Source organism: Petromyzon marinus, chromosome 55, assembly GCF_048934315.1.
Source record: "Petromyzon marinus isolate PM22_M1 ecotype Great Lakes invasive population chromosome 55, UKy_Petmar_22M1.pri1.0, whole genome shotgun sequence".
Lineage (NCBI taxonomy): Eukaryota > Metazoa > Chordata > Hyperoartia > Petromyzontiformes > Petromyzontidae > Petromyzon > Petromyzon marinus.
The window spans coordinates 5,493,264-5,507,021 of NC_133721.1; the positions used below are offsets into that span (position 1 = coordinate 5,493,264).

At 50.0% G+C, this 13,758-nt stretch overlaps 1 protein-coding gene across 3 annotated transcripts in view; it reads right to left on the minus strand.

Moving 5' to 3' along the window:
- LOC116954509 (guanylate cyclase soluble subunit beta-2-like) overlaps positions 1-13,758 on the minus strand; it is a 41,513-nt gene that overhangs the window by 9,850 nt on the left and 17,905 nt on the right. For all 3 annotated transcript variants that reach the window (XM_076052265.1, XM_032975060.2, XM_076052266.1), the window contains 3 exons: positions 6,523-6,622; positions 4,133-4,389; positions 1,141-1,234 (listed from right to left, as the gene is read on the minus strand). In XM_076052265.1, coding sequence (XP_075908380.1) covers positions 1,141-1,234; positions 4,133-4,389; positions 6,523-6,622 — 451 coding nt within the window. The remainder of the gene's footprint in view (positions 1-1,140; positions 1,235-4,132; positions 4,390-6,522; positions 6,623-13,758) is intronic.

Consider the following 13,758-nt stretch of genomic DNA (forward strand, 5'->3'; position numbering starts at 1 on the left):
CCGGCGGCCGTCGTTGGTTCTTTTCGCGGAGTCGCTGGGGCAGAGTGTCGGGGCGCCAAGGGGGTGAGCTCGCGTGAAGCGGCGAGCGACAAACAGCACCGTTATCGGAGTCGTGGTCGAGCGGGCGTTGTGCTACGCCGCGCCTCGAATTGAGCGAGGCGATTGCTGTGCGAGGGCTTATGAGGGAAAGGGGACGATGGCGGGGAATTCCAGAGCGGAGCGGGCCGAGGGAAGATGCAGAAATTGAAGTGGGGTGAACTGCAGTGTGGTGAGTGGGTGGCGAGTGAGTGTGTGAGTGGGGTGAGTGGGTGGATGAGTGAGTTACTGTGGCCTGTAGTGTGGTGAGTGTATGGGTGAGTGAGTGGGTGGCGAGTGAGTGTGTGAGTGGGTGAGTGAGTTACTGTGGCCTGCAGTGTGGTGAGTGTGTGGGTGGGTGAGTGAGTGCGTGGTGAGTGTGTGGGTGAGTGAGTTGTTGTGGCCTGCAGTGTGGTGGTGAAACACTGTGTCGATGAATTGAATCTGTCCTACCAGCAGTATAAATGGGTGCACGACAGCTAGTCGATTAGGAGCTCGCGTGTGGTGGGCTAAAGTGTGGGTCCGCGTGGAGGAGTAGGCCAAATTACCCTCCCTCTAGTGGAGGCCCCTTCTGCCAGCAGTGGCGCGAACGAGCAATTTTTAGGGCTCCCCCTTTACCTTAGTTGACTTCATAGAGGTGGATGTCCAACGCGGAGACTTAGAACCGCCTCGAAGGGTTACGGTGAATCTGGGCGACTGCCCCAGGTCCCGCGCTTTGGGTGGGGGGTGCCCACACGGTGGTATTTACCCCGGGCCCCGTACCCTCCGCCCCTATGGATGGCCCTGAAGTGACTCCACTGGCCCCGGCGTCGACTCAGAATGAACACCGCTAAGGTGGGGGAGGGGCGGGGGGGAGGCCACCACGCACAACGATGCGGTGGAACCGACGCCCGCGGAGACGGCGAATGAGGAAGAAGAGCTCCTCGTCAACTCCCCGCTCCGGGCTCCCACGCGGCTGTTACACCGCCCGCGCGGGGGTTGCACCGCCCGCGCACTCGACAGCGGCGACGCCCGCAGGCAGCGCTCCAAACCCCCCCCACTCCCATGATCGCCCCGGCCGCTCACCTTTCCCCAGGGTGACGATGCTCCGGATGGTCTCCCAGTGGTTCTTCCTCGCTGGGCGTGGCGCGCCACCACCCTCGTCTGCGGAGTGACGTTCCTGAGGAGAGTCGTGCCGAGGCGATCCGGTGGATCTCGCTCTCTCAAGCCTCCAGATTGCGAGAGGCGCTCGCGTCGCTTGCCCTGGGATTTACTTCCAAAATGTCCGCGACGGACGGATTCGCGTGCCACTGCCTCCCAACCTCCCCTCCCCCCACACCCCTAAGCTGCCACCATCTCTCACGATCCTGCGTTGTAACAATCCACCCGGCACCTATCGCGTGAACTGATTTCAACGCTCGTTGCTTTACCTTCCCCCGGTGGACGTTCTGTTCTTTGCCTGCCATTCCGCTATTATTCTTAACCATCCGACATCATCCTCTAACAGTGGCTAGGAGATGTTAACTACCTCGTCTGGTATACAGGAGGTCGTGGGTTCAATCCCGACCCTGACGTCTGCTGTATATTTGTGGTGGTCACATGGGTTTTTTCTCTATGTCCTCCGGGTTTTCCCGTCCACATTTAGAATCAACGTGTATTTAGGACATTTGGCAGCTAGAGATTTCCACGTGATACTCCACTTCATGATACATCACTTCGTTGAGCTGTCGTTTGTGGCCAGGCCGCTCCTGAAAAAAAAATCTATATATAGCTCAGTGGGCTGTACTTGGTAAAATAAAACAATTTTAGGTTAGTAGTTTTTTAATCTGCATACGTCCTTTGATCCACGTGTTCGTCTGTCCGGTCTCTCAACGTAATGCCGAGCGGCTATCTCTCTGCGCTACGTTCGCACTCAGTCGCGGTTCCATTGCGACTGACTCTCTTGAGTGGGGGGGGGGAGGTCTATAGATGGATCGCCCCGCGTGAGCGGTCGTGGGTGGTTCGGCGTTAACAGCGATTTTTTTTCATGAAAAAAGAAAAAATACCGACGACACGTGCTTTCGTTGGCACCCATCGTTCAGAAAATGTACGTCAAACATCGCCTCTCAAAACAAAGTAGTCCGCAAAACAGTCCAGTGGCCTTTCCGGTAGGCCCTCGGTTAATGTTTTTTTTAATAATCTCTTCCACGACAACTACCGTGAACTGAAATAACCGTTAATCGAATTTAGTGATATATAAGCCAGACTCACTCATAAGTGCACTGGTTTTGACCCCTTTTTCATGCTCATCAATAATGTCCTGCTTTGCTTTGAAGCTAATTACTTTCCCACACCTCTTTAACTTTTGAAAATTCACTGCAGGGGACATTGTAATCACTGTTAATTCACTTACAAGTTGAAAGTGAAGTAAAAAAATCATCGAGCCTGCAAGAGAGCTGTTTTCCACGAAAATAAACGCTCATAAATGGGCATCGCTGATTGGCTGATGGCATGCGCTCAACCTCACTTACAAGCGCTCGAATTGGCCAAAATTGCCACCCGCGTGCTTATCATGTAAACAAGGTACCGTGAGTCAACATTTTAACATTAGTCGAAACCGATGCCACTGTTAACCGAGGGACTAATGTATTACAAAGCCAACAGTAGGATGTCCTACAGATAAGCCCTCGCCCCGCCAAGGCAATGCGCAATTTCCACTGCTGCCCCCCGCAGGGCTGTGAACTTGAGATGAGAGCCAATGGTGGCAACGCTCATTTGTGCAGCAGGGGATCGTTTTTAGTTGTTTGGCTCACGGTTCAAGCGGGGTGATCAGGATGTCACGTGGCGCTGTTCTTGCTGTGGTTTTCCTGACTTGCACAAGCTTGGGAATCGGCGTACCTTACGTGATTTGAACGTACATACGTTTATCTATTTTACGTACACTAGACTCATCGATAATTATCCACGTGCGGTTTATCCGATTTGCGGATTAACCGCGCAGCTGAGATTTTGACGTAAATTACTAACTCATGGAGTTTCTCTTGAGCTCAAAATTTATAATCGAAAATCAGTTATACATTGTTATTCTTAGAAATGTTTATTGCAAGTCACGTGCTTAAACTGAAAAAATATGTTGCTCCGGTTAATCCGAAATCCCTGTGATCGCTCTACAGTACAGTAGTTGCATATCTATACAGCAGTGGGCGGAGTTTGGTTGATGTTGATTGGCGTGGCTCTGCTGTCCACTGAGTGAGCCGAGTCTTCTGCGCCAGAGCAGGAAAGTGTTATCGTTAGTGTGTGTACTAAGTCGAAAGAGTAAGCAATCAAAATCATCAGCTGTGCTTAATTTCGAGTGATTTATCCGATAATTTATTTTGTGATTTTTAATTCACGAAACTGTGACGGCAGAGAAACGTAAACATCGAGACCTGCGGAAAATGCTTATATTTTTGGATTATCCGCGATTATGAATTATCTACAGGCGTCGTCCCTGTCATTAGCGTGGCTAATCGTATGTCTATTGTATTTATTTGTAGTGATTTGCTTACCCTTAAACTTTGCACTGCTATATCGTTTTTATATATTGTTTGTCGTTTAACTTTCTGACCCCGTGCCCCGACTGGACATTTGCGTAAAAAAGAGCTTCATAGCTCATCGGATTTCTCCAGGACAACAAAAAGATTCTGATCTGATACCAGGGTCAACAGGCTGTAGGTGCTACGGCACGTTCACAAATATCTGTAATCCCTTTGCATGAGAAAAAATATATACACGCGTATAGTTTAGTTTTGTTTACACATCCCAACAGCCGCACGAATTTTCCATGGTAAAAAATATATGTAAAGAATTATGAATATTATTCAATGGGGGCTATCGAACCCCGTGTGAGATGGTGCAGCGTGCGTAACTCGGGGGTGCAGTTGGCCAGGGGTGGAGTCGAAAGTGGGGGTGGAGTGGGGGGGAGTAGAGGGTAGGGGAGTGGGGGGGCGTGGAGGGGATGGAGTGGAAAGTGGGGGATGGGGGGGTGGAGTGGGGGGATGGAGTGGAAGGTGGGGGAGTGGAGGGTGGAGGGGTGCGGGGGGGGGGTAGAGGTACGCACCTCCTCCCTCCTACTGCCCCGTGGCGTTGTGGCTGGCACGCCGGGACTCGCCGCGCCGCGGCCGCCCTCTGCGACGCTCTGTCGCTCGGCCGCCGCTGCCGCCGCCGCAGCGACCGTGGCTGTGCTCCACGCACTCTGGGTGACGAGGAAGACCACGTGCTCCTTCTTGCCCGTGCGCTCGTCCTCCTCGCTGTGCGTCACCACCTCCATGGTGATGTCGCTCGAGAAGAAGTCCCTCGCCACCGCCCCGATGATGCCTGCCGTCGGACGGCGAGGAGAGGTTCAGAATCAATCGGAATCAGAATATTCGCTTGTGCTGGAGGAAATCCGATGGGCGATGTACGTATATGTGTTGAATTTCTTTCGCGCCGTACGTAGCCGACCATGCTAATCGGAGGTGCGGGGGAAGGACAACAAACTAAACACAAAAAGCAGTTCTACAGAAATGAGTTTGTCAATCTTGATGATTTAAAAGTGCATAGCTCCAGTGGCTTCCTAATATTGTAAGAAGAAGCGTTCCAGACGGCCGCAGAAGCGCGTCTGAAAGCGCGCGATGCGGTGACCGTCTTTGTTCGATGGCCAGCCAAAGCCGCAGCTGCGAGGATGACCGGAGTTCGCGTGATGATGGTTTATGTTCCTTGACGAGATCAGTAGCAAGGTATTGTGGTTCATTTGCGGCAAGCACTTTGTGTGTGACGGGCGCGACCTTCTAATGAATTTGTTCAGCAACCGGAAGCCAATGCAACGCGGCGAGCACTCTGAAGCTCTTTGTTCATCGATGGTCCAGCAGGGCCACGGGGTCAGAACGTTACAACAACAAACAATACAGAAACACGACAGGAGTGCAGAGTATAGGAAAGGTAAAGAAATCGCTTAAAATACAAATAAAACTAAACTGGTTTTTTTCCATCTTACCAAGCTTGAGAATTGGTGCACTTATGCAATTTCAACCTCTATACTTTGTTGATTTTTACTTATCTATTTTTAATGGTTTGCTTACCTTTTCCAATACTTAGTACCCCAATCGTTTTTTTGCAATCAAACTTTTTTTCCTTTACCAGGTGCGAGACATGGCCAGGCCCCACTGAGCTATGTAGCTAAAACAAATTCAGAAGTGATCTGGCTATCACAAATGATAGCTCAACGAAGTGGCTTACAATGTGGAAATGTACAGCAGCCAAATGCTCTAAACGCCATGATGTTGATTCTAAGGAGGGACAACCCAGAGGAGCCGGAGAAAACCCACGACCTGTATACCAGGCGAGGAAGTTAACGTGACAAGCTACTTCATTGAGCTATCATTTGTGGCCAGGTCGCTTCTGAAAAAAAAAGTTAATACCTCAGTGAGCTTTGCCTGGTAAAGATAAAAAAATAGTTGACTTTTATTTGTATCTATTTTTGTTATTTTGTTTTACCTTTCCTACACCTTGCACTCCTATCGTGTTGTTGTATTTGTTGTTGTATCGTTCTGACCCGCACCTACTGGACATCTGTGAAAAAAATGCTTCATAGCTCATCGGCTTCTTCCAGCACGCATGAAGATTCTCACTCTGACACGTTAACACCTGCAGCATCGGTGCGACCCCTGTTTCCTTGCTTACGAAATCATCTCTTCAACTAGTGGCTCTTTACCTGGGGTGCACGCACCCCCTGGGGGTGCGTGATGCCCTTTCTGGGGGGTGGGAGACACGGCCAGATTCTTGTGAGAAGTTATACCATCGAAAACGCAAATGAAGCACGGGCAAGTTACAACTTACTCTGTCTAACCAAACCCATGAACATTCTACATTTATGAACGATTGAGAACCAGGAAAGATCTTCTTTGGTTCTTTCGGTAAAGTCACGTAGAATGAGAATAAAATAATAAATTGATAAAATAAAATAACACAATAATATTCTCTTTGTGAGAATATTATAATATTCTCTTTGTGAGAATATTATTGTGTTATTTTATTTTATCAATTTATTATTTTATTCTCATTCTACGTGACTTTACCGAAAGAACCAAAGAAGATGAATCATTGCAGTCACGAAAGCTTTAAATCGAAATTTAACCAGGAAAGAACCACCGACTTAAACGATCTCTTGTAAGACCCAAAGCACAGACTCCCTCACTCCCCACCCAAAAGCACGCACATGTGAACATTATCCATAAAGCAGGTTGCTTTTGGGTTATGTCGCATAAATATAAAAGCGACGTTAAACCGGCCACCTCCCGACGCAGCCAACTAGTGAGGGTTGTCACGTAAACAGAACGTGCCAATTCGTCACTAGTACAGCACACCGGTGTGTTGGAGAGCCAAGCCACAACATTTACAATATGAGTACAAGACGTTTCATTAACTGTATTGGGTGCACAAGAGCGAAACTTGTCCAGGCGGCGGCCGTACCTGGCACGATCTGGCTCAGTCCCTTGCGATCAGAGTAATAATGCAGCAGCATCCTCCCGTCCGTCATCTTCTCGACGCGAAACGAGGGGGCGTTCATCTCCTGTCGCACCAAAGACAAATATTTCCCACACCCCCCCATCGTGTAGCCTCAACAGACTGTCGGGGCGAGCGCTGGCGTGCGAGCACCTACGAAGGCCGGCACGGCACAAGAGGGGAGGTGTGCAGTCAGCGGCATGCACGGCCGCCTTTGTCTCCCTCGGTGGCTGATGTTTACACCCACACTTCACCGGGTACTCATTTAAGGCTGAGTAGACCTAGGTTAGGCCCAGCACCGGTTCAGATAGTCACCTCTGGCGTCCGTGAGGCCAAAGTGAACTCTGGTCGCCAGGTCGTGCGTCCCCGCCACCTCACTTTGCACCACGGCTCCCCGCACCCCGCCCACAAATACTTGTGGTGAACATGCAAACAAAGCATTCTTTGATAATAATATATGATGCATTGTCTTTGAAACTGATTTGGTCTACACAAGAGACAGACTTCTTTAGAGCCTGGTCTCACAAGTGTCAGACGAGAGAACGCCAAATGGCGAACAGAGCCACTTTCGTCCGTGTATAAATGCATGAAATTTATCTTCACACGGGATATACTGCGTATAGTGCGCTCGCATACATATGAATGAGATTAAATATTTAACCACCGCCTCGCGGGCTTGACCCAAATACTGTCACGGCTGAGGGCTGCAGCTCTGAGATCAAAGGCTGATTTTGAGATTCCAAACCGGCAAAAAATTTGCACATTCTTCAATTGCGTAAAAAGGGAAAAGTTAAAAAAAAACGGGAAAAGGCGCACTCCCCCCGCAATTGCCTTGGCTTGGACGGCTTTCGAAAGTCGGACAGATAACGCGATACCAGCGGCGCACGTGTGGTGAACTCTTCCTCGATTAACATCACTGGCAATCATCAGCCTGCGAACGCCAAACGTCGGGCAACCAAAATGAGAAATGAAGAGCTATTCTTTTTTTTCGAATTCGAAAACAAACCTCAATATTTTCAAGGGCCGCTGCAATGCGTCGCGGGTGAATGCGAGACGCCAGTGGTCCTCAATAAATAACCACCACGAAGCGGCAGCTCCTTAAAGAGCCGCGTGCTGATCCGGAAAAGCAGCTTGTCGACTCATGCCCATGGTAAACTGAACTTCCATGGTGAACTGGATTCTCATTTTTAACTGGACTCCTTTGGTAAACTGGTTTCCCATGGTAAACTGGTTTCCCATGGTAAACTGGACTCCCATGGTAAACTGGACTTCCATGATAAAGTGGACTTCCATGGTGGACTGGACTTCCATGGTAAACTGGACTTCCATGATCAAGTGGACTTCCATGGTGGACTGGACTTCCATGGTAAACTGGACTCAAATGGTCAGGGGTTGGCAATCAAAATAACAAGAGACATTTTTTCGAATTTCAAGAGCCGCAATGCAGTACTTAAAGAGCGGCGTGCGGCTCCAAAGCCGCAGGTTGTCGACCGCTAGTTTAGAGTATTTGGCTGCTATAAATTCCCACGTGATGAGCCACTTCGTTGAGCTATCATTTTGTGGCGAGGTCGCTTCTGAAAAAGAGCTATGTAGCTCAGTGGGCCTTTCCTGGTAAAAAAATGTGTTTATAGATGTATAATTGTTTAGCTAATACACCCGCAGCATTATCCAGGGCGGCCCGCTGGGCGGGAATCACGAGGCTTTGTGCAACGAGCGATAGACACACCACCCCTGGATCGCGTCACCACCCACACACAAAGATCCCCCGTATAGCTTTAACAGACTGTTGGGGCAAGTGCTGTTAGCGAACACCTCTGAAGGCCGGCACGGTACACGAGGGGGTGGGTGGCCAGCACCACGCCCGACCGCCTTTGTCTCCCCAGAGGGGATGTTCACACAGTGCAACAGGTACTCATTTGAGGCTGAGTCGACCTAAGGGAGGCCCAGGACCGGTTCAGAAAATCGTCGCTGATTTTGGCCCTGAGTGGGAATCGAGCTCTGGTCGCTAGGTAAGTAGCGCAGTGCGCTAACCGCTACACCACCGCTCAGCAGCACACACACAACAACCGCCATTCGCTACGAAGTGGCGTGATGTCACCACGACGCTTGTGCCAGGCCATGTGCACCGAGGCCACGTGAAGTGTTGAACGCCCGCTGGCAGGAGGTCACGGGGCAGACCCAGGTGCCACAGTTCGACTGACTGAGATGACTGAGATGACTGGCTGATGCACCACCTGTGCCCCCTACCGCGTCGCTCCTCCGCCCTCCGTTGTTGTTGGCGGGCGACTGCCTCCAACTGCCCAGTAGCAGCGTCCTTCACGAGCCTCCTCCACAGAGGCCGATCTTGACAACGCTGGTACCAGTCATCGGCAAGTCCACTCAGCTCCACATCCTCCTGTACCACATCACTCCATGTCTTCTGTAGCCCGTGCCGTGCCCGTTTAGCCCCCTCGATCCGGCCGAACAAAAGCTGTTTTGGCATGCGGTGACTAGGCGTGCGGGCTACATGGCCCAGCCAACGCAGCCTTGCCTGCTGGAGGGGCTCACCGATGGGACTTTGTCCAGATCTTTCAAGGATTTGTGAGCTCCTCACACAATCCAGACTGGTTAAACCCAGGATGGATCGTAGGCAGGCCAGCGTAGAGAAGGGAGGGAATGACAGTGGCTGAGAAGACCTGAAGCTTCGTGCGGAGCAACAGACCAGGTAGCTTCCACACAGCGTTATGCAACCAATGAAAAGATAATGCCACTCGACTGATTCGGAGTAAGACCTCTGCTGTTAAACTGGAGCCGGTCATAAGCACACTCACTGCCCAGATATGGGAAACTCGCCACTCTCTCCACAACTGCCCCATGACCAATTGGGAGTCGTGGGGGTGGAGTGTTCGATGGTACAAAATACCCTGGCAAGTGCTTAGTTTTGGTGGGGCTGATGGTAAGGCCCCACCTCTTAGTGGCAAGCTCTAGGCTTAGCAGCAGTGCCTCCAACTCCTCCTCTGAGTGAGAGGCGATTACCAAATCATCGGCATCCATAACATGGTTGCGCAATAGGGAGCCATTCCTTGACCGCACACGGGCATCGATCAGCCTCCGGTACAGCTATTGAAGGCCTCCTGAATTACGTGGTCAAAATAGATGTTAAATAATGTGGGAGCCAAAGGACATCCCTGTCGCACCCCAAAGTGTTCAGCGAATGGCTCCAACTCCCAGCCACGTAGTTTTACCCAAGCCCGCTCACCATCATGAAGGTCCTTAATGATCGTGAGCAGAGGGTCAAGGACTCCGAATGCACGAAGAACAACCCAGAGCCCAGGCCTACTGATGGTATCATAGGCCTTGACCAAGTCAATAAAGCAGAGATGTAGGTCTTGTTGGAATTGCTGACACCTCTGCTGTAGGAGACGGACAGAAAATATGGCATCCGTGCAGGACCGCCCTTTCCTGAAACCGCACAGGGGCTCCGCAAGTCTCTCCTCAGCGTGCTTAGCAAGGCGATGTTGAATAATCATTGACAGGACCTTTCCCGGCACACTTAGGAGTGAGATGCCCCTGTAGTTGTTACAGTCTTTGCGGTCCCCCTTCTTAAAGAGGGGGACCACCAGAGCATCCGTCCAGTCCTGTGGAACCCGTTAAGTGGTCAAGACTGTTCTGATGATGTCATGTATGGCAGTCTGTGCACAAACGCCACCTTCCCTCAGCATTTCGCTTGGGAGATCATCTCTGCCCGGTGCCTTTCCTGGTTTCAGACTCTAGATCGCCTTTAGTACTTCCTCAACAGATGGCACCTCAGCCAGCCACTCACAGGGGGTGACTTCTTTCAATATTTGAGGTAGCGCAGCCTCGTCAGGGTCATCCCAACTTTGTCCCATGTTGTTATCTAGACCGAGGGATGTCCCTTCCCCCAGGACCTCACAGAAATGCTCAGCAAATCTGCAAACCTGTTCCTGGGGGACGGAGATTGGATCCCCGTTCCTTCCCCTAATGATGGTAATAGGTGTGGCACTGCAGGTTACTTTTTTGATGGAGTTAAATAGAGATTTGTGATTGCGGGCCACTGAGGCAGACTCCATCTCCTCAGCAACCTGCGACTACCACCCATCCTTGCAGCGCCTCACGGTTCTCCGAACCTCTGAGCGAAGGCAGCGGTAAGCCTCCTCATTCTCCAACGTGGGAAGCTGTAGCATCACACCCACACACACCCACACACACGCACCCACACCCACGCACACACACACACACGCACACACACACACCCACGCACGCATGCACTATCCGCGCCCAGCAGCCACCCTATTAGAAGGGATTTAGATCGGAGTTTGCCCGCCAGCCCCACTCGGCGTTTGATGTTCGGCTCCAAGGTCTCGGGGGCCCTGGCACCACGGGGACTGTTGCCCTCCTTCCCCGCCTGCAAAGCAAGTGCGGGTGAGCGAGCGAGCGAGGGAAGCGAGTGGAGCGAGTGGCGTAATGAGTAACAAGGAGCCCTCGACAATAAGCGGCTCACCAAGCCCACGAGACTCCTTCTTCTTCTTCCGTGTGGCTGCGGCTGATGGAGCTGCAGAGCCAACGACTACAATTTCACATTGAGGTGGTCAAGCCCAGATCACCGCGTCAGGGAGCAGCGGAGTGCATCATCGCTGTGATGTCTCCTTCTTATTCGTGGATCAGGGCATTGCGTAAATATGTTCTGGATGACCACACGTGCACATGACTTGGAGAGTTGTCAAATGGTCCATTTGTGCGTCAGGTATCCGCACCTGACATGGTTTGTGTGGTGCGAACGCGGCTTGGGGTGGACCAACGCGCTTCGCGGAAGATCAAACCCCTGGGGGTCCTCTGCGTTGGGTATTTCGCAACAAGGTGGTGTTTGTGAGTTCTTTGGGACTGCAATCAGCTCTCTGCAACCTTTCGAGAGTGGCAAAGTGGCAAGTTTTTTTGGAATTTGTTCCTTCTACTGATGGTGGTTGGCGTGTCATCAACATTCCCCTTGCCATGGCACTAAGAAGTTGCCTGCTCTGGTCTTGCTCATGGATCGCGACGCCGCCTGTTTGTTAACTGACCGTGCGTGTCTCCAATCGAGTTGTTCAAAACCGGTTTTGTTGTTGCTGCTGCATTACCGGTAACCGCACAAAGAAACACGATTAATCCCGGTGTGAACCGGTTTGCCTGGCGTTCATACGGAAATGTCTGCAGAAATACAGTGTACATGCTTAGCTTTGTATATCAGAAACACAATAATAATTTAAACTTGTAATATAAACACATCGTATTGCCTTGACCTGTCACATTCATCATCATCTTTTCCTGTCATCATCTTGAACTATGATCAACAGCATCTTGACCTATCATCGTCTTGAGCTTTCATCAGAATCATCATTGCAGTTGGCTCTGATTGCACTATGTAACACAATTTTTGTTCCTGTGTAGTAAGTGTAATTTTGTAATTGCTAATGCCTAAAAAGTATAGAAAATGGCTATTATTCCCAACAAACGCTTTTGTGACCAGGACAGTGATATTTAGAAATGTACCTATTTTCAATGAGAAAACGGGCGAATGTGTTTCTTTTCGTTCACATACAGTCAGAAAAAAACAACATATGGATCAAAATTAACATGTATCATATTAAAGTAATACAAAAATCACTTCAAAAGAGTTAGACACCAAGGCGCACTACCACAGGCGGGACTGGTCACAGCGGACCGAGTTCTCTGTGGGGAGGAACAACGTCAAGTGGGAGCCACTGGCGGACCCCCAGAAGGTGCTGATGCCACCACTGCACTTCAAATTGGGCCTTACGAAACAATTTGTCAGAGCTGTAAATAAGGAGTCGGTAGCCTTCAACTACCTTCAAGACTTCTTCCCTAAGTTGTCTGAGGCAAAGGTCAAAGCCGGTGTTTTCATTGGACCACAGATAAAGAAGATCTTGGAGTGCAATGAATTCCCCAATAAGCTTACTAGTAAGGAGAAAGCGGCTTGGAACAGCTTTGTCGCAGTGGTTCGTGGCTTCCTGGGCAATCACAAGGTCGAAAACTATGTGGAGCTGGTTGAGACTCTGGTGAAGAACTACAACACAATGGGCTGTAGGATGTCCTTCACATTCCATATCCTTGATACTCATCTTGATAAATTCAAGGAGAATTTGGGAGCGAACTCGGAGGAGCAAGGCGAGCGCTTCCACCAGGATATACTGGACTTTGAACGCCGCTACCAAGGACAGTATAACGAGAACATGATGGGAGACTACATTTGGGGCTGATTCGTGAAAGTGATTTACAGTATATTCGTAAATCTCGAAAAACTGGTCACTTCTAAATCTTTTGTAGTCATTTTTGTATTACTTTAGTATAAATATATGTAATTTTGATTCATGTTGTTTTTTTCTGACTATATGTGAATGAAAATACACAAATTTGCCCGTTTTCTCATTGAAAATAGGTAAATTTCGAAATATCATTGTTCTGGTTACAAAAGCAAAGTTTTTTGGGAATAATAGCCGTTTAATGCACTTTGGAGGCATAAACAATTAGGAAATAACACTTACTCCCTAGGAAACATCTAAAAAAAAAATTTACACAGTGTTATTATCCACCGCAGAATGGAGACCTCCCGAAGCTGCTCACGGGGTGAGGAGAGTGTACGCTCACCATGTAGGGTGAGGTAAGGAGAGTGCACACTCACCATGTAGGGTGAGGTGAGGAGAGTGTACGCTCACCATGTAGGGTGAGGTGAGGAGAGTGCATACTCACCTTGTATGACAGGGTGAGGTGAGGAGAGTGTACACTCACCTTGTAGGGTGAGGTGAGGAGAGTGTACGCTCACCTTGTAGGACAGGGTAAGGTGAGTATACACTCACCTTGTAGGACAGGGTGAGGAGAGTGTACACTCACCTTGTAGGACAGGGTGAGGTAGCTGTGCACACTCACCTTGTAGGACAGGGTGAGGTGAGTGTACACTCACCTTGTAGGACAGGGTGAGGTTAGTGTACACTCACCTTGTAGGACAGGGTGAGGAGAGTGTACACTCACCTTGTAGGACAGGGTGAGGTAGCTGTGCACACTCACCTTGTAGGACAGGGTGAGGTGAGTGTACACTCACCTTGTAGGACAGGGTGAGGTGAGTGTACACTCACCTTGTAGGACAGGGTGAGGTGAGTGTACACTCACCTTGTAGGACAGGGTGAGGTGAGTGTACACTCACCTTGTAGG